This window comes from Syngnathus leptorhynchus, chromosome 16 (genome assembly GCF_054491065.1).
Source record: "Syngnathus leptorhynchus isolate UIUO chromosome 16, UIUO_Slep, whole genome shotgun sequence".
NCBI lineage: Eukaryota > Metazoa > Chordata > Actinopteri > Syngnathiformes > Syngnathidae > Syngnathus > Syngnathus leptorhynchus.
In genome coordinates this window covers 9,085,157-9,110,375 of record NC_141210.1, presented here as the reverse complement: position 1 = coordinate 9,110,375, position 25,219 = coordinate 9,085,157, and the positions used below count along the sequence as shown (strand labels likewise).

The 25,219-nt window shown below is 45.8% G+C and overlaps 2 protein-coding genes across 5 annotated transcripts in view; one reads left to right on the top strand and one right to left on the bottom strand.

Moving 5' to 3' along the window:
* The window catches only part of coro7 (coronin 7), a 38,801-nt gene that overhangs the window by 7,175 nt on the left and 6,407 nt on the right, over nt 1-25,219 (bottom strand). The gene's annotated exons all lie outside the window — the stretch shown is intronic.
* Nucleotides 1,504-12,529, top strand: vasnb (vasorin b). Its single transcript, XM_085934539.1, has 2 exons — nt 1,504-1,694; nt 9,509-12,529. Exon 2 carries the CDS (start codon nt 9,526-9,528, stop codon nt 11,545-11,547), a length of 2,022 nt encoding a protein of 673 aa, XP_085790665.1. The 5' UTR covers nt 1,504-1,694; nt 9,509-9,525; the 3' UTR covers nt 11,548-12,529.

The window sequence follows — 25,219 nt, the reverse complement described above, 5'->3', positions numbered from 1 at the left end:
TGAATGTTGTGACTGCCGCTTATCAGAGCGGCCGCCTTTTATCACTCCATCTGTCTGCAATGCCGAGGGTCTCGGCACAAAACAAGTCGCTCAAGTCCACGTGCAACTCAATTGCCGGGCAAGAAACTTCTACTGGTGCTGGATAAGGATCACTCCAAAAACCCCAACACGCAAGGTACAATGTTTTCAAAGTTGCGACGGCCATGAGAGAGACGTGCAGGATGCACAGTCATTCAAGTCAGGTGTCAGAATCAGCGCCAAAGAATCTCCACCTCCCAAAGAATGATTCCCTTTCTCTGCCCGCCTTCAACACACTTGTTTTCCCGTCAAGCTCAACCTTCATGTCCCAAATGGGGCGAGCTGTGGTGAGAAGCACTAAAAAAGCCTCTCGAGAGCCGCCACATATACTGGAGTGGAAAGAAAAAAAAAGAAAGCTGGAAAAGAAAGACGGTGGGACAAAGAAATTAGATGATCGTGGCGTTGTAAATCATGACATGTGCGTGCGACGTCATGCTTTGAACGCTGGGCTGACACGCGGGACAGTCAGAAAGAAAAAGCGGTCATGAGCGGCAACAGTGGCTCGGAGTCAAAAAGGCCTAGATAGAGCGGGCCTACGTGACAAACTACGGCTCGGGGCACTTTGTCGCTGGCCGCAGTCGAGCAAACACGCAATTACGTTTGGACTTTGCCACTGGTCTGTCGGACTGCTACATCTTGATCAACGGCAAGAAAGCTTCCAGTGGCGTGGCCATATGCTTGTGTGATGCACAAGCCGTCATTTTTCTTCTTCCCAGTAGAGGGCTTTGGTACAATTGCAAGAGTATTTCCCACAGCCGTCCCGTTCTCACCCCTCACAGAGCCATTCGCAGCTCTTGTTCTTACGGAGCCGAGGACGGTGGGATTCATCCGGCTTCCGTTTCACAAAAGACTCACACATGGCACCTGTCCTGGCACATTTAGGTGTGACGGGAAGACGTGTTGGAAGGCTCATGAGTGCAAAAGCGAATGTGGATGAGCCAACAAACTCTCAGGCTCGGAGGAACGAGGATTTAACGGGGCTTGCCACAGCAAATAATCAAAAAGTTTCCTTCCCAGGCTTCACTCAAGTGCTGAGCTTATTATCCCTTGTTGGCTGGAGTACACACGCACGCACAGTGACGAACCTGATTTTGGGGGGTTGTTTTGTACAAAATACTTTGGCTTGTTTTGTGCCGTTTATGCTACAAAGCTTCAACTGGACACTAATCTCCCTTTAATTGCTGTAATTGCAGATGGTACAAGTTTGTCATAAACTGCTGCGCCGCTCGGACGTGTGTTGAAAATTGAAGTTGAGCATTTGACAAGCAAGGGCAGGGCTTACGATCAACGAGCTGCAAGCAAGACGACGGCACATGCAAATCCACCTCAAACAATCTGCGTCAGGGAGGGAGGGAGGGAGGATAGCGCAAAGAGTCTTTGAAACAGGTCGCACGAGTACAAGTGAGCAGAAGTGCGTCCGGAATGTGCGCTGCAAGGTGACTCCGGCTCCTCCCACCGAGGCAGCCAGCAAAAAGCAACACGAAAGAAAGCCTTTTTCTCGTGTGCGGAGCGGAGGCAGCAGGCGAGCTGGCGGGCAAGCGCGCAATTTTGACGACATTTCAACGGTGCCTGTGGACTTTACAGCACGATAGAAAGAAAACGAAAGCCAAGTAAAGGTAAAACTTTTCACTTTCTTTGATGGCCCACAGCTGGGTTCTACACGTAAAACGGCTGGACGCGCGGTTCACTTTTGGAGGAGCAGCGTTGTCATGGGTTGCTCGCATTGGGCTTTTGAGCTGGTGAAACACAGCAAATGGTCGCCTGAGCGGAAGCGAGAAGCTGGCAGGCAGGCCGGAGTGGGAGCTGGCGGGTGCTTGTTGGCTTACGAGTCGAGCTGAGGGAACTTGGAGGGGCATTGAATCAATCTGTACAAAAAATCATATCCAACACGCAGATGCTCTGAACATTGCTATGTCCTTTTGGTTTCATCACTGCACACCAACTTTGGAGGCACACAGGCGTTGGTTGTGTTGGAATAAATGATGAGCACTCCAGCACAGGAGCTGGAGATTCCAAAGGACGCTTGGCAACCTAACGAGGGCGCTACTGCTACTTCTGCTTTCCATCAAGCGGCAGTCAGGAAGCTGTTGATGAGTCCCGTGAATGGATGGGAAGAAAAAGCGCACGGCAGAATGTGAGCGGAGGCCAGCGTGCCGTGTTGGGCAGCGTTGGCGAGTGTGCAAAGTGAAATTGGAAAATGCTGCAGTGCACGTCAAGCAGCAAGAATAGTGGCAAGTATCGCATGAAGCGGATTTTCTCAAGTTAAAGACAGATGAATGACAAAAAGATGCGAGACGGCTGACTGATAGGAGGTCAAAAGGTCCAACAACCACCATCTTTCTGGGCGGGTATGAGGGAGATGCATGAGGATGGGATGAGAGGGAGTTGAGGGCGGATGCTCGTCCCAGAAAAGCCACTGCAAATTGCAGCCTTTTCAGAGGGGGCCCCTCGAGTACAAAAAAAAGCAAAAAGAGCACTTAATGTAAGGCTGTAATTAGTTGGGGGTGGGGGGGGGGGGGGGGGGGGACCGGACCTGATGAGGCAAAAGCACACAGGAGTGCGCACGCGGGGGAGCAGGGCAGATCCCGCAGGACCCGCATGATGCCATTTGAGCACAAACACAAAAGTGACAATTTAAGCAAAGTTTTTTTTGGAACGCTAAGATCCCTGCGAATCGCAAGCAGTCCGCTGGCGTAAGGAGCAAAGGGGGAGCACTCCGAACTGCCACCACTCATTCAAACGGCGTTCGGCAGAGTGCTCGCTTTCCAGCGGACGCCTATACCGGTATTGGCGGCTTGAGCCAATGATGCGCTCCTCCTTCGCTATGCGCCCCATCCGTCTGAGTCCGGAGTTGTTGGCCTGCATTCTTAGTAAAGAAAACAACGTTGCTCTTTGAGCTGCCGGAGTTTTTTTTTTTTTGCGACGCAGGCTTTAGTAAGCGCCTTGGTGGTTGCAGGTGACGTTGTCTCCGGACCCGAGCTGGCCACACCCGAATGGAGCCACACTAGAGTGCCTTCAGCGGGTGATGGCTCGAATGCTAGTGTTCCGTACAGAGGGGTGCAATGAGCAAGCCCATTTTCACATTGTTTCTTCTTCCCCGTCCCGACGCCGTAAATGCCTGGAAATCAAAAGACGGCAACCGTGTTGGCCTCTCGACCTTTGGTCGCACATGGCTAACTCTCGCTAATTGCTTTGGAACCTCCTCCACAGCAGCCTGGTTTTGCTCAGCGAGGTGGGGGAGGGGGCGGGGCAAAGCGACGCAGGAGAATGTGTGCATGTTGCTGCTACTTATGCTCCAGTTGTGTTGACTTGACGCACGCACACATTCCTCAAGTGGAGGAATGCGTAGCCGGCGCTCGTTTCCTGGAGAATATTTGCCATGCACGCGTTCGATGCGGCAGCAACGAGGTCGACGCGTAAAAGCTCGCCAGGCATGTGCTCCCACAATCTGCAAGTGACAAAGATTTGTGAGATTGAAGCAGATTGCTTGGATTTGTCACGAAACATTGAGCTCTCCCTCAGCGAGAGTCAAAGATTTTGCCTTTGGTCAGCAATGAGCGGTGACGTAGAGGCTGCTGAACGATTGTCCAGCACGGATGTCATCGCACGCTCTAAAGCATAGGTGTCAAACTCAAAGCCCAGGGCCCCAGCTACAGCCCGCCACATCATTTTATGTGGCCCACAATGACACATTTTGCATCGACTTTGTGTCATTACTAAAGTTATAAATTGTCTTCACTTTTTAGAAACATAAATATTGCTAGCAATTGTTATTACCATTCATCTTTTTAAACAATTTGACCAGTTTTGACTGGTCTCTGATTTCAAAACTAGTTATTGATCAGTTTGCTGTGTACCCTATACTGTAAATAATATAAGGCATTAACAGTCATAATGGCCCTCCAAGGTAAACTTTGACTACAATGCGACCCGCGACAAAAGTGAGTTTGACACCCCTGCTCGAGAGCGAGGCTGGACGGAGACGGCTTTGGTTGGGGGTGGAAGGACTTGAAAAATCAGAAACGGTTGCTCTTGGAAAAGCAAGCTGGGCAGATGAGGGCCCTGAAAAACAGGTTGTGCCGCATGGTGGGGAAAAAAACTCATAGCAGTCATCCCACTCTTCTGTCATTAACCGTAACCAAAACCAAAAGGGCAAGATGTGGGCGCACATGCAGACATGATGAAAAGCAACCAACCAAAGTGCGGTGACTTTGGAGATCACAGATTATCGAGAACAGGCCTGTCAAGCCTGTGAAACAGCTACCGCAGTGTCCAAGTGAGAGGTGAATCGTTGGTGCCGGGCAATGCAACGGTACTACACTACTACATATTTTCACGTCTCACCGCGCCGTGAGAGGTTGCTGGCCAGGGATGTCCAAACCATGTCAGTCTAAGCACCGCCGTCTAAGCACGCCAGTCATCAACGATGAAAGACGGCCCAGCTAAGTTAACGTTACCCACCGGACGCAAACATGACAACGGTGAAAACTGGCCAATAAGCAAGCCAGTCATTGACGATGAAAGACGGCCCAGTTAAGACAACGTCCCCCACCAGACGCAAACACGACAACTGTGAAAACTGGCCACTAGTGTGCCGTGCCTTTGCGGAGACGACATCCGCTCTAGTCTTATTCCCTTCAGACTTGCTCTGAAAGGTTTCGAATTTTGTAAAGGCGTGCTGCTGACACGAGCAGGCTTCAAGTGCGGCAAGTGTGTGCAACCTGATCTGTGTATGTGTGATATCAAAGGAGCCTTGTTACCTCTTCGAATGGAATCACAAAACACAGGGTAATTAATGGTGGAAGATCTAATCTAAGCCTGATCTTTAACCTCAAGTCGTCCCCCTAAACCCAAATCCCCAAGACCCTCAGGTCTTTACGTATCAATGAGCTTAGCTGATGAAATTCAAAACGTTGACATGTGTTACTGCCCAAATTTAGCCGATGGATAGACTGTACATCTAAACTGTAAGACAAACAATGATGGATTGTCTAGGGCAGTGTTTCCCAACCTTTTTTCATTCACGGCACACCTTTTCATTGGAGAAAATCTCGAGGCACACCACCAACGAAAATCTGTTAAGTGTTACACCAAAAGTCCTTTAGTCCGCTTGTTTGGTCTGGACCAAAAGCAGACTTAGGGTGTATTTAGACCAGAAACATCCTTTAGTCCACTTGTTTGGTCCGGACCAAAAGCGGACTTAATTTTTTTCATTTGGTGCGGTTCCTATTCAGGCTGTACATTTTGCAAGTGAAGTATAAACATCCACGCTTGTAACAATCTGTGCTCCCATTGGACAACAATGACTGGGGCAGCAGACAGAGCACAGACCTGGAAATGGAGGAAAACATGTTAGTCCTACACACTGCGTTCCTGCTCTGCATATTTGTGCTGTTGGTGCAGATCTTCGTTGTTTGTATTCACACCTGAAGCGAACCGCACAAGAGTTTGTTTGGAAGAGGACCGAGACCCACTTTTTAAAGTGTCTTCAATCCGCACCAGGATTCGTTTGCGTGTATTCACACCTGCTCAAACGGGCCGGACCAGAGTTACAATCGAACCCTGGTCCGTTTAAAGCGGACCAAACAGTCAGGTCTGAATACACCCTTAATGTACAGGATTCTTTGAGTTTACTTGAAGGCTAATTGTAAATGCATATTATTTCGGTCATTGTGAAAGAAATAAATGGCCAGCCAGCAAATGTTTGTGCCACTCGTGCAAATCTCAATGCTCCTCTTTCCACCCTCTAAGAAAAAGATTATCTCACATCATAAAAAAAACATCAACACTGTCCTCCGCAAAAAGAAAAAGCACATTATTTTGTTCATTGTGAAATAAATAAATGGCCAGCCAGCGAGTGTTTGTGCTGCTCGTGCAAATCTCGATGCTACTTTTTCCACCCTCTCCACGCTGTCCTCCACAATTTTTTTTAAAAATGCCATCCTAACCACAAATTATACTGTAAAAAAGACATGCTAATAAAAAGTCAGTAAGCGCTGACATCCTGACAATTACAATGCATGTTTGGTGATGAATGTTGGTCATCAATTCAAAGCGTCCGCATGTGGAAAGACATGCTCAATCCGTCATTCATTAGGCTTCAAAAAGTAGGACACCACATCCGCTATGACAGAGGTGTCCAAACCTTTTGCAAGGAGGGCCAGATTTGATAAAGTGAAGGGGCCCGGGGGCCAATAGTTTTTTCTGACATTCTTTAACTACGAAAATGTCATGCAAATACACACTGTTATAAAACAAAATAATCAAATAAGTCACTCAGGCGGATGTGAACAACTCTAAAACCATAAATTCTGCCTTTCATTCATATCTGAAGTGTCCGATAACATTGAACAAACCTTATGAAATACCTTAAATTTACACAAGTTTAAAATTATTATAGCCTCATGAACATTTTAAACAGGGGTTATAAGTAATGCAAAGTTGTCTGTTATTATTAAAACTTAAAACAAGTGGATTCTGCTCTTGTCATTTACAATATCCTTCAGAAAGTAATAGTTTGTGTCACGTCTACAGGTTCATAACATCAACAGTATTAACATGGCCACTTCGTAATATTTAATATTAAGTAATATTTACTTTTGATTTACTTTTGACTCACAGCGCCGCATGAGCTGCTTTACTTTATTGGCGCGGTCACTTCCTGTTAGCTTGTTGTATGTGTTAGCATGTTTAGTCTGATAGTGTCTCTTTAGGTTGAAATCCTTAAACAAGACAACCGTCTCTTGAGAAATTAGACAAACACAGTTGCCTTGTTTCTCAGTGTAATTCCCATTTCTCTTGAAAGCGACGTCTCTCAATGTCAAATTTCCTCGATTTCTTTGCAGTCGCCATGGCAGAAATGAGCGGAAAGGGGTGGTGCTGCCACCTTTTGGTAATGGGCAAAATTACAGTTTCAGGTTTCATGATTTTTTTTATTCAGTTTGACAGTGCAGGCGGGCCATAAATAATACATTATAAGACCGAAGATGCAGGTCGTATAAAATCTAACCAGGGGCCAGATTTGGCCCGCGGGCCGGACTTTGGACATGCCTGCTCTATGACAACAAGATCATGGATGAAGAAACTCCTATAGGGGCCAGTTATTATATTCCACCCTCCACCTACCTCCCCTCATTAGGTCATACAGGTACAACCGGTGTAAGACTGTAATCTGTGACATGCAACGGTACACATACTTGGCAGTCCATCATGAACATAGCAGACATATTTAGACTCAACAGGTATTGTGAAATACCACTGCAATTTAAAAAAAAAAAAAAAAAAAAAAAAAAAAAAAAAAAAAAAAACACCACGTGTCTTTTCTGTAATTGTTAATTCATCTGCCGAGGCGCTTTCTGTCTCTAACCTTTGCTTATCCGCTTTCATCCTCCCCAAATCGCGCTCGTCCATCACAAATCCTTAGTTACAATGACACGTGACCCCGCCGGATTATGGATAACAAGAGCCATCTGTGGTAACGTGTAGACACTGCTGACAGCAAAGAAGAGGATGGCAAACCCGTGTTTGCCCAATGACAATGGGTCGTGCCAAGGACAAACAACGTGGAAAGAGTCGAGGGGCTCCCTCCCATCAGTCTGAGCAATTCTCTGCATTTTGCCTGTCCGGATCCAATCGTGGCTTCGCGTCAACAGATGCCCACGAGGCGCCGTTACTGCTTCTGCATCTGTCGATGGGGGAGGTGTGCTCTCTGTTTTGGAGCAATCAACACTTGAGCTATTTTCCAATTTACTTTAGGGCAAACAAGCTAAAGCCGAATCTTGTGTGTTGACAAACCAACGAGGGGCAAGTAGCACGAACGACCAAGCGCCACTAAACACACCATCGCCACTCGACCGGAGGATTGCACAAAGGAGCTCATTTATAACAACCGCTGGAGTGCATCTGTTTTTTTTTCTCTCTCTCCAACCGGTCATTCATTTACGACCAGCGCCCTTCTCTCTTAAATCTGTCATCTCGAAAAGTTCTTGTTGCTCTCCGCATGCCAAGGCCGTGACACAGACAATTGCGCTTTTTCAAACTCAGCTGCCGGCAGGCTGAGGAATGGCTCAACAAGCACGCAAGGAGGGAAAGACGAAGAGTCTGAAGGAGGGAAGGAGGACGAACTTTCCGCAGCGCCCCAAAGCAAGCCCTCCATTTTGTTGCAGCCTTTGTTGTTTTCAAACTCCTCTCTCAACATCCCTCAAGTGTCGTCCACCAATGAAGCCGCCACCCCCCAAATGACGGGCTTTATGGCCAGTAGGTCAACTGGGTCCTGGCGTCAATATTCGGGATGGCGCCGCGTGTCGGCATGATTCGTACTCAGCACATGAGAGAAGGAAAAATAAGAAATGCGGGAATCTTTTCCAGAGGGGGCTGCAAAAAGAAAAGAAAGGCCTCTGGAAAGGCTGTAGCTGAGATGATACAGGCTCTTTTTCTACAGCTCCCCAAATGCCCCATGCTGGTAAAAACAAAGACGGACAACAGTGATGATGAGATTGATGAAAATGGCTTGGACACGTATGGCCTGACAACCCTGCGCAAGAATAGAGCATTTCGTGTGTGGTCTCAAAAGTATTCCAAATACTTGGTGAAGGTATGAGCGCTGCAGAGACACAAACGACTGAAGCAATAAAGTCCCAAAAGTATGTGCAGTCTTTGCTATGAGGAAATGAGAGCTTTTAGCTCTCGCCGAGCCAGAGGCTTGAAGACACTGCAGCCTTTCTTGTGCCTTTGCCACAATGAGACTATTGTACCTGGGGGGAGGTGGAGAAACACACGCACGTGCGCAAACGCACACATTCGTTCTAGCTTACTCGGTGCAAAGATCCAAAAATCTGTTGACAGATAGAAATTAGGCCTGTAGCGGCCCCACCTCCCACTCATTCCCAAGTCTACTGAGGCAATAATAAAGTGTCTTCTTTCTCTCCTGGTTCCTCTTGGCGCACCTTTCCCTCATCTTTTCCCTCCATTTGTTTGATCTCCTTGCAGTCTCGCAGTCCAGATAGTCTGTTTAGCAAGCCTGGCTTTTAGGTAACATATCAGGCTCTTGATTTGTTTTGTTTGAAGTAGTGGTGACGTAAGGTGGATGTAGTGACGTAAGGTGCATATAGCGTTCTGTGTTTTTTCCTGAATTGAGGACAAAATGGACTCGTGCCTTCAATGCAGCAGCAGAAACGTGTGGTCACCATTTTCTGGCAGCCCAAGGCTAAAGCGCTCTGCTTTGCCAAACCTTAGATGCAAAATTTAATCTCTCTAGGAGTAATGTAGCGGCGGTGCAAAGTGTTGGACAGCTCGTACCACTGGTTGCAATTGTCGTTCGTACCAAGCTTTTTGCAAGTTTTCTCATTTGCAGCAGTTTGCTGGTGTCCTGCTCCCCCATTCAGCCTCCAATGGGAGGTGACTGACACTCTTCTCTGGTCTTTTGTTTCAGGCTCAGTGGCACGCAGGATGAAGGTCTTTCTCATGGCACTGATGCCGCTCGTTGTCACCCTCGTCAGTCCCGAGGACATCGCCGAATGCCCAAAGGGCTGCTCTTGCTCCACGCCGGAATCAATCTTGTGTTTCCAGAGACGTTCGGCCACCTTTCCGCAGGGAGTGCCGCACTTGACGAGGAGCCTCTACCTTTTTTCCAATGGCATCGAGGGCTTATCCGCAGAGGACTTTGATGGTCTGGAGAACTTGGAAATGCTGGACCTAAGCCAAAACAAACTGACCCAACTTTTCGACGGGGTCTTCCTCCCGCTGACCTCTTTGAAAAACTTGGACTTGTCATCCAACCAAATCAGCCGCATTTCTGAGCACTGCTTCCGAGCTATGGTGCTCCTCGAGCGCCTCTATTTGTACGCCAATCATATTGAGACCATCCACCCTGCTGCTTTTAGTGGCTTGGATAACTTGCTGGAGCTAAAATTGCAAGGCAACAGGTTGACGACTTTGCCCGTTCTGGAGATGCCCCGGCTGCTGCTGCTGGATCTGCGTTTCAACGCCATAACTATGATAGGCCACTCGGACTTCCAAACGCCCAATCTCGAGTCACTCAAATTAGGCGGCGTGGGACTGATTGACCTGAATTCGGAGCTGATTGGCAGTCTGAGGAACCTGCACGAGCTGGACATCTCAAGAAACCAACTGAGGGTTCTCCCACCAATCCTGAAAGAAATTCGAGGGCTGATTTACCTCAGCCTGGCTGGCAATCCCATGGGCCCTCTTCATTTTCAGGACCTGAGGAACCTCCAAGAACTGAAGGAGTTGGACATCAGCAGTCTGAGTCTGCAAGGGCTCTCGGCTGAGTTTAGTCAGCTATTCCCTCACCTTACGAAGCTGATCGTGGCAGAGAACCCCTTCAACTGCCTGTGTAGCTTAGCCTGGCTCCCAAGCTGGCTGCAAGCACAAAGCATTACGCTGGAGAGAACAGAGGAGACCCGCTGCCACTTTCCCCCAATCAATGCTGGCAAGGTTGTAGAGAGACTGGAGCACCGAGATTTTGGCTGCCCTACCACGACGACGCAATCTGTGACCTCAGCCAGAACTATGAACGCCGTTCCTGTCACGACCTTGGCCAGTATTACGACAGCTATTCCGATGCACGAGGCTAACCATAACGACGACACAAACCAAGACAATCCCTTTCCGCCGGTTCCCGCGTCCCCAAGCAGCAGCAGCCGCATTGTGGAGTCCGGCGAGGAACGGCACTTCTGCCCCTCTCACACCTGCCTGAATGGTGGCACTTGTCGTCTGGACCACTCTGGTCAAGTGGAGTGTAGCTGTCCTCTCGGCACCTCTGGGTTTTATTGCCAAGTGCAAAATCAGCATCCCTCCTCACCCCGTGTGACAACAGTCATGCCAAACGCGGCAGATCTCATTTGGAGCCAGGCGACGTCCACCTCCATCCTGCTGGATCTTCATCGCTACATTGAATCACAGCCGTACATCCGCGGCATCCGACTCACCTACCGCAATCTCTCTGGGCCGGACCGCAGGCCCATGCAACTCAGCCTGCCCGCGTCGTATCCGGAATACAGACTCCGAGGCCTGAAGCCTAACTGCACGTACGCCATTTGCGCCAGTCCGCTGGGGGCCCCGAATGGCATTGACAGCGTCTGCACTCAGGCGCGTACGGCCAATGAGAAAAACGCCAGCGTCAGTGGGGCACAAATGGTGAACAAGAAGATGACTGCCATGCTGGTGCCCTCCATGGCCATCTTGCTCCTGCTGGTGCTGATAGCAATCGCCGTGGGAGTGGTTTGCTTTGTCCGCAAGAAGAGGGCCAAAGGCCACCTAGACCTGGAGCGCGAGCCCTCTCAGCCGGAGCTGGATGGTGTCAACAGGGCGCTGCCTCAGAAACAGGCGCAACTCCCCATCCCCGAACCCGCTGTTCAAAACGGCAACCTGGAATTTGAAGTGCTGCTGCTACAGGACCACTGCACATCAAATCAAAACTTTTCATCACACAAGCCTTCCTATTTTTGATATGTGGCTCAGAGTGAAAGAGGAAAAAGAAAGAAAGCTCTGCTCTGCATCAGCTAATGCAGTGAGCAGTCTGTCGCCATTTTAGACCTGCTGTGTGTCGTCACCTCGTGTAAAATGGTGACAGATTGAAATCTTTGAAGATTAGAAATGGTTTGGTGCCAGCATGGGCAACCAAAGAGCTTGTTGGGCCCCGCAGTGTCAGACAGTCTAAGTCGACGCGTGTCTGCAAATACGCAATCTAAATCCCCTTTTGCACCATTTGGACGCACGGGCCGTCACAAAAGGGGACAAGTCATCGGGATTATGAGCGGGGACAAGAATGCTGTTGACTGACCTAACAACGCCTTATGCAGGCAGCATAGCGCTTGCCTCAGTTACATTTAACACACATGTGAATTACACACAGTGACTATTTATTATTTATTCTCCCTATAAGGGAACTGCAGGGTTTACCATGTACAAGATGAGTGCTTTTGAATTAAAGTAGGCATCACGCCAGCAATCATTGTGCACCCAACGTGAATTAATAAGCAGACTGTCGTTTAGATGGGGACTTGCAAAATGGTGTGGAGGGCAAGCACAAACTCACTGTGAGTATGACGATGCTTGTGTGTACAGATGTGCAGGGAGACAGATCTGTCAACATCCGTCATGTCGGGACTTGCGCTCAGCAGCCAAGCCCTCTTTCTATTCCACGGTTCATTGTACGCCAGACTCCTCTATCAACACATCGGCCAATGTCTTGCATATTCAGTGCTGCAATTCAAAGAACTCATTGACGAAAACTAAGCAATATAACTGGAATATGTTTCTGTCAAACAGAAATCCTTGAAAATGAGAAATATTTTCAATGTGATTGTAAATTACATTTTCCCTGTTTATTTTGGAAAATGCCTTGTTAATATTGATGTTCTTTTTATTATTATTATTGCAGGAGCTCATTTGTACAAGTGGAGATTAAATGAACATGCAAACAAAAAAACATGGGCCTATTGTGGTAGTGTTGAGTTGGACATGCACGGCCTCATTCAGGGGAAGACGACGTTTTCAGCCTAAAGCTAAATGCTAATGCTAAAAAATGTCAAACCGCTACTGCACCATGTCTGTGGATTTGAAATGCTAATACTAAAAACAACATGGCACCTCTTGCTCTTTCAATCGTTGTTGTTGCACTTAAAAGCAAATCAAGACGCAAACAATGTTAGCGCAGTGTGAAGACGCAACGCTCTGTGACCGTCCGTTGCGGTTTCGGTCAGGTCCTGGACATGTCTGGAGCGCATGTTTGACACTCGAGGCGATTGTCAAAACAAACCGAGGAGTGGGAATAGCGATGCAAAAAAACAAAACAAACAAAAAAAAGCTAAGAAAAACATAACGCGCTTCAACGCTGTTCGCAAAACTTGAAACTTGAACCAGACTTACACAAGCATAATGTCAAAATACAGTGGAGCCTCGGTTTTCGAACACAATCCGTTCCAGAAGGCTGTTCGAGAAGTGAATTGTTCGAATTCCGAATCATGTTTTCCCATTATAATGGGGAAAAAAAATCATCCGTTCCAAGAAAAAAAACCCGCCTTTTTTAAGCATTTTTTCATTTGCGCATTTCTGTTTGATACTGCAACTGCAGCGCAATGCCGAACGCGCAACCGTAGCGCGTCACCGACCGCTTAACTGCACCGCGCTGGTCGCATTATTGTGACAGAGCCGTCGCTGAAATTTAGAAAATATTCTTAAGTTCCAGATGTACTTTCCAAAAATTTAAGTGGACCTCAGTGCGCAGGAAGTTTAATTTTGTCCGATCGCGCAACTGCAGCACACCGCAGAACGCGCAACCGTAGCGCGTCACCGACCGCGCAACTGCACCGCGCTGGTCGCATTATTGTGACAGAGCCGTCGCTGAAATTTAGAAAATATTTTTAATTCCAAAATTTAAGTGGACCTCAGTGCGCAGGGAGCTTAATTTTGTCCGATCGCGCAACTGCAGCGCACCGCCGAACGCGCAACTAACTGCACCGCGCTGGTTGCATTATTGTGACAGAGCGGCCGCTAAAATTTAGAAAATATTTTTAAAGTCCTAATGGACTTTCCAAAATTTAAGTGGACCTCAGTGCACATGGATCTTAATTTAGTCCGATCGCGCAACCGCAGCGCGCTGAGCGCATTGCTTTAGAAGTGTCTTAGTGTTTTAGGATGGCTTTACTGCTCCCACTTGCTTCATTTGGAGGCATGATTTGAGTTGATGCAATCCTCAGAGTAACTAGAATGTAATAACGAACGGAGTCAGTTGGCATGCGGGTCCTCTCGGCTCATCTCGCGAGGTTCGACAACCGAATTTCGTCTGACATCCGAAGCAAAACAAATCTCTAATTTTTTGTTCAAATACCGAATTGTTTGAGAACCGGGACGTTTGAAAACCGAGGCTCCACTGTATATCAATTTATTTATTTTTTTTAAACATTTTTAACAAGTTCCAATGAGGACACTAGCATAATCAACAAATAAGTCAATTATTAACGATCAATGAACCAATTTATTCATCCAGAAGGGCACTATTCAAAATCAACTTGACAGACTATTTGCAAGCAATTTCAGTGTACCAACAAGATCTTGATGCTCCCAATTGGTCAAAAGCAGACTCAAGCTTTATGTATGACTCACTTAACTTTTTATATCTATTAGAAAAAAAAAGAAAAAAAACACACACGCTGACCACCCAGCCGTTTGTTTTAAGACTGGGACGCTGGCAGGGAATCAAAATAGCATGCACGCACACCTACAAACAAATAAACTGGCCCATTGAACACAACTGTCGTACCCCTTCATATTTTGATGCAAAACACAGAGAAATGACAAACTGGTTACACGGGAAAAGTTGTATTTTGCCAAGCTACAGGCACAGTTTGTGCATCGCAAGCCAGGAATTGCCCGAGGAGAACATTCGTCACACCGTGTGGCTCCATGCTAATAAACACAAAAGGGCCTCAAAAGAGTAGAATCGCTGAGTCAGGAGGATTGAGAAGAAAAAAAAACCCCCAGCACCGTTTTGTTTTTAGAAGCTGCTTCTCTGGCTCTGTTTGTTGGCGCTTGCCTAGTTTCCACCGCTTGCTCTCGCGTTCGCTCTGGCAGAGGGTGGGAGGCAGGCCGGTCTGGTTGATGTGCGCTACGTCCACACGAACAGCTTGGCTGTTGTAGACGTACCCTCACGTCGCGTCCACAAAATCAGGGAGGTCCTTTCCCACTTGACCTCCACATTTTCATTAAGATGAGAAACTCATTACGTTACTTTATTACTCATAAAGCTGATGACGGCTTTCCATGTGTATTAAAAAACAACATGCGGCTGGCTCCAAAGATTGAAAACGAAAGAACAACTAATGACCTCTCTCTCAAAAGTGCACCCAGTCTAAACACAAATGATGATTGTCCGACCATAAAGGGAGGCTTAAACTGCCCTCCCCTGTTAAAGTGACCGTTGAACCCTGGCCTACGAACCCAAAACCTGCAGGAAACAAACACCTGTTGGGGGCCGACTGCTGCAAAGACACGCTAACGTTATCAGAACCCTGTCAGTAGGAAGGGTCTGGACAGTCACAAGTGTCAGAACAGGAAGTGGGCCTTTTTTAATCTGCGCTCTTTAGACTCCTTACCTTGTTTTGTTTGTGTCCCTAGGCATGATCCTCAAAAGGAGCCATGAAGACTATAATTTTGAGTGGCCATTCTAGACACTTGTACGCTTCCAACTGTTTCGCTAAACAAACAGTGACGCTTCTTACGTCATGTTTCAGATTTCACCTCAATGACAGAACTATCCTGTACGGACCAAACAGCCCTATTCACTTTAGCATTAGCATGAATGTGATGGATAGGCGGCATACAAGAGCTTGTTTTTCTATTTCTTAAAGCTAGAACCCATCGAGTTTTGATTGAGTTCACAATTCTAACCGTAAAAGTGTAACAAAAGCCGATCATTTGTGCAGCTCGAGTGTCACGCTCGCGAGCAAACAAAATGGACTCCTGTGTGAAACGTCACTCGCGGTGCCGTGGCGGTGGCAACTTGGCGAGCGTCAAGAGTGCACCCGAGGACCCGGAGCTTCCCTCGGCCTCGGGGCAGTGCGAAAGCCGCCACTGCGCTCAACAAACATCAACAGACACTGGGCGACTGCCAGGCAGGTTGACACCATGTGCCTTGGTGGGTGCTGGCCTGGAAACGGGCGCAGGAGGCCGGCCAAAGTATGAGTCGCCGTCCCGAGCGGATCCCGGGCGGATCCAAGGCGGCTCAGTGGAAAGTTTGCTCGGAGAAGCGAGTCATTGAGCAGGCCCCCAAACTAATGTAGCCAGAACTTCCTGAGCGACCGCAAGCTAAATCTAAACTCCGCGCGTAGCAGAAAAAAGCATAACTGTGGCGAGCCAGAGGGGAACCCAGATGATAGTGCACAGTGCATGCGCAGGCCCGAGCCCAAGCGCGGCGAGGTGATTGATGGATCACATAAAAGTCCAGTCACCAAAGAAGGAAATGACTTAATAGAGACCAGAGTATAAATTGTGCAAAAAAGGAGGCACTCTTGATGGAGGAAGCTTTTCTGAAAAGGAGTAAAGCAGATGGAAGAGTTGGTGGGGGTGGAGTAGGGGTCTCTCAAGTTCCACCGCTGCATATTTTCCATCTTAAAAGTTAGACTTTAGCCAAAGCAAGTGAAGGTCAGAAGCGGAGAAGGCTCTGCCAACTCCATTTCAGCAGCTGGGATGCATTCTCGCTTTCCTAATTTCTTTCTTTCTGGCCATCATCAGCCTGCAAGCTTTCATTTCGTTATCCTCCTCCGTCAATCTGGAAAGGACTTGGCCAGTTTCCCCGTCAGGAGGCCCTCGTGTCCGCACTCGCATGGCCACGTGTCTTCTGAACAGTCGTGCTTTTTGCAAAGTGCGCTTGGGGGGGGGGGGGGGGGGGGGGCAACACCTTACTATATTGATATTACAAACTGGATTCGGTTGAAGTTGGGAAATTGTGTAAAATGTAAATAAAAACAAAATACAACGATTTGAAATTCCTTCTCAACCCATATTCAATTGAATATACTACAAAGACAACATATTTAATGTTCAAACTGATCAACTTCATTGTTTTTTGCCAAATAATAATTAACTTAGAATTTCATGGCTGCAATACGTCCAGTAGAAGTTGGGAAAGGTGGCAAAAAATACTGAGAAAGCTGAGAAAAGCTCATCAAACACCTATTTGGAACATCCCACATGTGATCAGGCTAATTGGGAACAGGTGGGTACCATGATTGGGTATAAAAGGAGCCTCCCCAAATATGCTCAGTCAGTCACAAGCAAGGATGGGGTGAGGTTCACCACTTTGTCCACAACTGCGTGAGAAAATAGTTTAAGAACAACATTTCTCAAAGCAAAATTGCAGGGAATTTAGGGATTTCAACATCTACGGTCCATAATATCATCAAAAGCTTCAGAGATTCTGGTGAAATCACTGCATGTAAGCGCCACGGCTGAAAACCAAAACTGAATGTCCGTGCCCTTCGATCCCTCAGACGGCACTGCCTTAAAAACCGACGTGTGTAAAGCAGGGGTGTAAAACTCATTTTTTCGCAGGCTGCATTGTAGTCAGCTTCTTTCGGAGGGCCATTATGAATGTCAACCCATATAAATGTATGAGCACCTCATTATATACAGTAAAAGCTACAAAACAAACTGACAAATAACTCATTTTCAAATCAGACGAGGAAACACTGGTCAAAGATTTTTTTTTTAAATATATTAAAAATGAAAACAATTTGCAATTCTAGTAATGACACGAATTTGAAGCACAATTTGTCTCCACGGGCCAAATAAAATGATGTGGTGCACCGTATCTGGCCCCCGGGCCTTGGTTTGACACCTGTGGTGTAAAGGATATCACCAAATGGGCTCAGGAAAACCACTGTCAGTAAATACAGTTCGTTACTACATCAGTAAGTGCGGGTTAAAACTCTACCATGCAAAGTAAAGGCCGTTTATGAACAACATCCAGAAACGCCGCCGGGTTCTCTGGGCCCGACCTCATGTAAAATGGACTGATGCACAATGGAAAAGTGCTTTGTGGTCTGATGAGTCCACTTTTCAAATTGTTTTTGGAAACACTGGACGTCGTGTCCTCCGGACCAAAGAGGAAGCGGACCATCCGGGCTGTTATCAACGCAAAGTTCAAAAGCCAGCGTCTGTGATGGTATGGGGGTGCATTAGTTACCATGGCATGGGTGACTAACATTTCTGTGAAGGCAACATGAATGCTGAAAAGTACATACAGATTTTGGAGCAACATATGCTGCCGTCCAAGCGACGTCTTTTTCATGGACGCCACTGCTTATTTTAGCAAGATAATGCCAAGCCACATTCTGCACATGTTACAACAGCGTGGCTTTGAAGTAAAAGAGTCCAGGTTCTCCCATGGCCCGCTTGCAGTTTAGACCTGTCTCCCATTGAAAATGTGTGGCGCATTATGAAGCGTAAAATACGACAGGGAAGACTGTTGAACAACTGAAGCGGTTCTTCAAGCAAGAATGGGAAAGATTCCACATGAGAAGCTAAGCAAATTAGTCTCCTCTCTTCCAAAACGTTTAATGAGTGTTATTAAAAGGAAAGGTGATGTAGCAAAGTGGTAAACATGCCCTTTTCCAACTTCTACTGCATGTGTTGCAGCCATGAAAGTCTAAGTTAATTATTATTTGAAAAATAAAATAAAGTCTATGAGTTTGAGCATTAACAATGTTGTCTTTGTAGTGTAGTCAATTGAATATAGGTTGAAAAGGATTTTCAAATCATTGTATTTTGTTTTTATTTACATTTTACACAATTTCCCAACTTCAACCGAATCCGGTTTATAGATTGATTACCTAACTTTGAGGGAGTTTCTCTTAGCCCCCATCTCTTAGACAGCTGACCTGTACCAACGGCATTCAGCGGAATCCAGCAGAAAGTGCAAAACAGCAAAACATATCCAGACAAAGGAACACAGCACATTTTCAGAGGGTTGTGACAAAAGCATCGCAAAGTCTGGGTCCTGCCTGCATGCATCTCCAAAGACACACTTGGGCTATTACGTTTGTCACTGCAACTGTCAAAATATGATAAATTCAGTTGGGTGAGGAATGCAAGCTGCTCTTTACCTGCGAGTCTAAAAGATGTGAAGTGATCATTCTGAATTGCCTGCAGCGATGCGAGCCCGCCATCTCACGATTGGGCTGCATTAGAAGACACGCCTGTGCCCCCAATGCACTTCCGCACACCAAATGACGGAACAAAGAAAGCAAAGCTCGTATCCACATGCCCCAACAGAGCAGGATACTCGTGCATGATGCTTAATAGATCACAATATCTATAGATATATGTAAATAAAACCCTATGAGGCCAACAACAATTATGTGAAGAACATCTACTTTTGCATGGTACACTGCACCAGCGCCGCAATTTCCCAGGGAGGTTACAAACAAAACACAGCAAGGGCTTGCAGCTTTTCTCTAAGCACTCAGGCCCCAGGGCCCCCGCCATTGCACAAAACATCCGCACAAGTACCGGCTGACTCATTAACCTCACTAAAATAACGTAGAGTTGATGTTGGAGCAGAACAATCAACAGAGCCCCCCCCCCCCCTGAGCTGGAGTCCCGACCCCGAGGGTCCTCACCCTTTTCTTCTGTTCTTCCACTGGTAAATTGCTTTTGCACAATGGGCAAATTCTTTCCTGGCCACCGCAAGATGCTGAACTCTACCACTGTCTGCAGTTCCAAGAGCATTTGAATCTGTTTAAGGCCAAATGCACTTGCAGTAGACATCAGAGCATGAGGAGTCCCATGCAGGTGCAGGGAAGCTTTTGTTGTCATAACATCTTCCTGACCGATGAGGGAAATGATACAGGCAGCAGCAATCTGGCTCCAGCCCTTATCTCGATTGCAATCAAATACACAGGAAAACAGGAAAAACACAAAAACTCACTTTACGACATGCTCATTGCAAACACAAGTCACGTTCGCACTCAATTCCTGGCAAAACAGTGAGACGCCATTCATTTGCGTGACAGACAAAACTTGCCCAAGCGGGCCTTTGTCATGTCCAAAATGACACAGCCACTGGGGCTTCACACATTCAGAAAAGAAGATGTGTGACAATGGCCGGGCACACGCGGGAAATAGCAGGAAACGTCTAGGACAGTGGTTCCCAACCCTTATAGCACCCCGGACTGGATTACTGTCAGCCAATATTTTCATGGACCGGTGTTTGATGAAGTCACGATTTTTGCAAAGAAAACATCTAAAAACAATTCTAGAAAATCAAAAGCATCAATAAATCAAATAATCCCGGGCTGCACATTGTTTATTGAAGTTTTCTTTGCAAAAATCATCCATGTTTGAACTATCCCATTTCGCAAAACAGACCAACCACAATCTTAAACATCACCGTACTGTCTTTACAGCCAATCATATAGCAGAACAACAACAGAAGTGCGTCACCGCTTAAACACTGCCGTCCCGAAACACCCTCCGACCCTTAGTTCCATGGAGGAATTCTGTATGCGAACACCACCGTATAGTACAGGGGTGGCCAGCCCGCGGCTCGCGAGCCGCATACGGCTCTTTACTTGGTTTCATGCGGCTCTTTTACATTCAAATCAACATTTGTGTTTGTGGGGTTTTTTTGTGCGTGTTGCTTCGCTTGAGTTCAATATGGTATTTCCGTCAAACGCATATGCGCATGAGGTGAAGTCCTGCAAAGTAGGAGGGGCAAATCCATTCGAGGAAACAAATAGTGTCAATTTTGCTCTCAAAATGGCAGGGAGAAAATACACAGCTAAACGAAAATATGAAGATTAACACCGGACGTTTTTTAACAGAATGGGAAAGTTTATATTTTTTTGTTGAACGCAATGGCAAGCCATTCTGCCTGATATGTCAGACGTCATTAGCGCATTTCAAAGCTTCGAATCTTCAGCACCACTTCAGCTTACTTCATGCTAATATTGATAAGTACTTTCCAAAAGGGACTGAATTTTTCAAGCGCAAGTTGGACACTTTGAAAAGTCAGGCAGAAAAACAGGTATAGTTTTTGCAAAAAATTACGAAGCACTCAGAGACTGTCAACACTTGCATTGCATCAACTGGCTTGGAACATTGCATGGGCTAAAAAGCCATACAATGAAGGGGAGTTCGTTAAAAAATGCCTCAGTGACGGTGTTGAAATCTTGCCTCCTGAAAACGACAAACTAAAACGAATGGTAGACAACCAACAAAAAGAATTGCTTCGAGTAGCAACAACGGAATACAAGCCAGATTTGAAGACGATTCTTGAAGGCAAGGAATGCACTAAGCAACATGCATAGTAAGTGAAAAAACACTATTGTAAATTATTATGTTTTTGTTTGTGGACTTTGTTGAACTAAGAGTTTGTGTGTGTGAGACAGTGCACCCAATGTTCATTGTTAAAAATAACTGGCCTGTGGACTTAGTACTGTAGGAGTCAATTTCTGTCATTATCATGTTGGTGCGTGACATGTTACACAATAAATTTGGCTGAGCGGAGGTAGGTGTGTGTGTGTGTGTGTGTGTGTGGGGGGGGGGGGGGGGGTGATGTTCATGTGTGCTCATGTGTATGATGTGGCTCTTTGCGGTAACAGAGTAAAAAATTTGGCTCTTAGTCTTGGTTGGCCACCCCTGGTATAGTATAATAATAACGTGAATCCTCTGTGTATTCCTATGCAACTTCACTTGCAGCATCCTCATCGCGCTGATATAACATGAGTAAAGTTATGTTATGTACATGTCACCGAGGTGTAAAATCATACATTCATTATTCTTTCTTGTGCGGCCCGGTACCAAATGATCCACGGACCGGTCCACAGCCCAGGGGTTGGGGACCCCTAGTCTAGGATGATAAGCAGCCACACAACTCGCAAATGCAGCCGCAAAAAAAACAAACAAAAAAAACAAGGCTGGCACCAAACTAAGCGCGACATATTTTCCCCTGCCCGCCTGGCACACACTCGTTTCGAGGACAAATGGCAGTCACATGGGAAGTGACATCCATTGGCCAGGGGCAGAGCAAAGCAAAGACAAAAAAAGTCAAGACAAGAAGGACCCACATGAAGTCTCCCTCTCCCAAAAGTCTGCGACTGTTTACGAGCATGACGACTTATTGTTCCTATCCTTTGTCAAGCAGTGGCAATCTCCTCACAGGCAGCAGAGGCGGGGGGGAAAGCATCCACGAATGGCAAACACACTTGCTTCAAATCATCTTTGTTCTTCCACCTTCCAGAGTGAAGTGGTTTTGGAGACTTGATGATTTCAAGTTGTTCCATTTTGTGGAAGGTCGCAACAATGTTTTGGTTTGACACAAACTTACACTAAATTTAAGTAAAACAAAGTATATTATATTTGGAAACCATCCAACTAACACAAATATAAAAATCGTACAATAAATAATATAGAAATAGAAAGAGTAAATAAAATAAAATTTCTTGGAGTGCTTATAAATAAATTGAGTTGGAAACCACATAATGTATATCAAATCAAAAATTTCAAAATCATTAGCAGTATTATATAAAGTTAAAGACCTTATGAATTAATTATCATTATATACCTTGTGCTGCTCCTTTATACTCCCACACATTATTTACTGTGTGGAGGTATGGGGCAATACATATAAAACAAACACAGATCCAATCTTTATTCTCCAAAAAAAGCAGTAAGACTTATAAATAATGCTGAATATAGAGAACCAACTAACCCTCTCTTTATTAAACCGAACTCACTGAAATACAACGACCTGGTCGACTTTAAAACCATCCAACGCCCGCCAAACCTGAATAAAATGCATTATTAAACATTTTCTATGTTTCCCCAATAGATGGGAAAGCGCCTGCCAGCGCATTTACTCTCGGAAGCCGTGTCAGAAAGCTTGGTGCACACTCACAAGTGCATGTACGTACTAAGTAGTGCGCTCGATTTCCATCAGTGCCGAATTTCGAGCCACATGAACGTCACCAAAGCCAGTCACAAATCTAGGTTAACGGACCGACACCTCGGCTCTGTCGTAAGAATTACCACAACAAATTTTACTCCAGACCATGATGGACTAGCAAAAAAGGAAGACCAACAATACTATTGATTTCTTTATGAGTTTATTTAGATGTATTCGTTCACTGATTCTTCAAGATGATGTATTGGGTCAGAATGTTTGCAGTTTGATGGGATTTCACCTCATTAGATAAACATATTTCATAAATCTGACCTGCAGGCGCTGAAGTGATGGAAACTATTATTCATAATAACAATGTCGTGTTTAATGAGAATCACTGATAGTAGTTTTTTTGGTGAAATATTTTTTTAATGCTGTTAATAAATGCATTTGTTTTCAAAAAGCTTTTTTTGAATATCTATGCTTTACTACCTACTAAAAGTAAAAACCTTTTATGCAATGACCTTTACACGTCATTTCTATTACTTCACACAAACACTACATCCATCTGCTCCTGGTTCGGCCCCCCGGTCAATATTTAGAACCCAATTCGGCCCACAAGTCAAAAGGTTTGCCCAACCCTGATCCAACTCATGTACAAAATAAAAAAATTATCAATTGCCAAACAGTATCTAGAGGTTGTTTGAGTGGAGGGAAAGTACCTATTATTTAAGAGGAACACTTATGCCTCAAAGAACTCCTTGCCCCCAAATCTGCCACCCGAAACCTCCGCTCATCCAATTCTCACCTTCTCCATGTCCCCAACACCAAGCTGCGTACCATGGGCGACCGGGCCTTCTGCCATGCAGCCCCCACACTGTGGAACTCCCTCCCCGACCACCTAAGAGCACCCCAATCCACTGACTCTTTCAAAACCGGACTTAAAACTCACTTCTTTAATTTGGCATTTCTGTAATTCCTGTTTTTATATCCTGGTTGTCGTCCAGTTGTTTTATACTTGTCCTTGCTTTTTATTCTTGTTTTTACTTGCCATGTAGCACTTTGAGATTCCTCCGAATATAAAGTGCGTTATAAATATAATTTATTATTATTATTATTATTATGTTTAAAAGAGATTAGGTAAGAACAAACTTAAAGTTATATTGTCTAACAGTTAAAGGCGTGGAATTATGGAACACCAGCAGTGAAGAACTAAAGAACTGTAGTACCTTACCTAAGTTAAAAACAATTTTTATAAGGGCAAAATATTAATGGGATACCATAATATGCTGTGAAGTAGTCTAAGTTACAAGGGGTAGAGTCAGATAAGCTTAGGCTTCCATCTACTCCCTTGAATGAATTTATTATAAAGGGAAAATTATAATGCAATATCATTGTTTTTTATGTTCTATTGTACTATGAAGTTATCATTTTCCGTATTTTTACTTTTTTCTTGTATTCCTTTTAAAATGTTCAAAATAAATAAATAAACAAACAAATGTAAACATGCGTATGAGTGTCAACCCTGAGATGAGATTGCAGGCACCGGCGTGACAAGCAAAGAGGAGCCGGAATAGTTCTTATTCTCTATTGTGCCTCTCTGGAGTAGGACTCCTTCCCCATGTCCAGGCACGGCATCAATATGCTTGCATGCACACGAATGCATTGCCCTGCACGGGCGCCCGTGCCGGCCGGCCTCCCTCGCGTCTTTGTCACAACCAAGGGCCACTGAGACATTAGCCTCAAGGGAAAGGCCACACATGCCAAAATGGAAACGGGATGGCCCCTAATACTGAGGATGAGACGGTGGCTTCTGTACATGGAGCACATCCCAGCTGCTAGCACATTGGATTTGAGAAATCGAAAAACAAAACCCATTTTCCCTTATGGAATATATGGGGGGGGGGGGACTTGGGCCACACAGTCTGCAAAACGACAACTGCCACGTCTTTTTATTTATTCCTGTTTAGCTAAAAAAAAATCTCAACCACAAAAGACATTCTAGTGAAGGTGAATGGAAGAAAAGACGGAGGAGGTGGGAAGGGACAGCTGAAGAAAGAAACTTGCCACGCCCCCTATCTTTTCTTCTGTGGCAAGTTCACACCAAAAAGTCTTTCTAATCCCTGAGCACATACCTGTGGGATGAAAGCTATGTGAATTCTATTCAACGTCCCATGCCAAACACTCTAAATACTTCCATCAAATACAATTCCATGATTCAACAAAACGGTTGCAGAAAGACGAGACAGCGGCAAGTCCGAAAAGGACGACTTCAAGGGACTTAAAAACAAATGCACGTCATGTAAACTTCGACATGAAAGTCTGGCTGGACTTTTAGATCTAAAATGGCAGCCCCCAGAAGCTTGTCCAACTAAATTGCAGACACGTGCTCAAAATAATACAAAGTATGGTGGAACCAAGTTGGATTCTCCTGTGAGGACAAGCTCCTTCCTTTTCTGTTGCCACCCAATCGCAAAGTGAAACCTTAAACGAGGAACAGATTGCACAGATTGTGTTTGATCTGCCAGAACGCGCAATTTAGGAGTGTGCACAGTGGTCACATCTGGAAGTTGGCGCAGGCGGATGATGACATTCGCCCGACCAGAGGACAGCAATTGCTGTCCTCCCAGCTGTTGATGTGTGACAACAGAAAGGCAAAGACGGCCACGTTGGAGTTTTTGTACGCTTTGCTTAGCAGCTGCCGTTAATCGCAGCAGGAGAGCAGTAGTCTGGGAC

What these genes read in the sequence shown, in the direction of transcription:
- vasnb (XM_085934539.1), top strand. Translation starts at nt 9,526, where the DNA reads ATGAAGGTCTTTCTCATGGCACTGATGCCGCTCGTTGTCACCCTCGTC.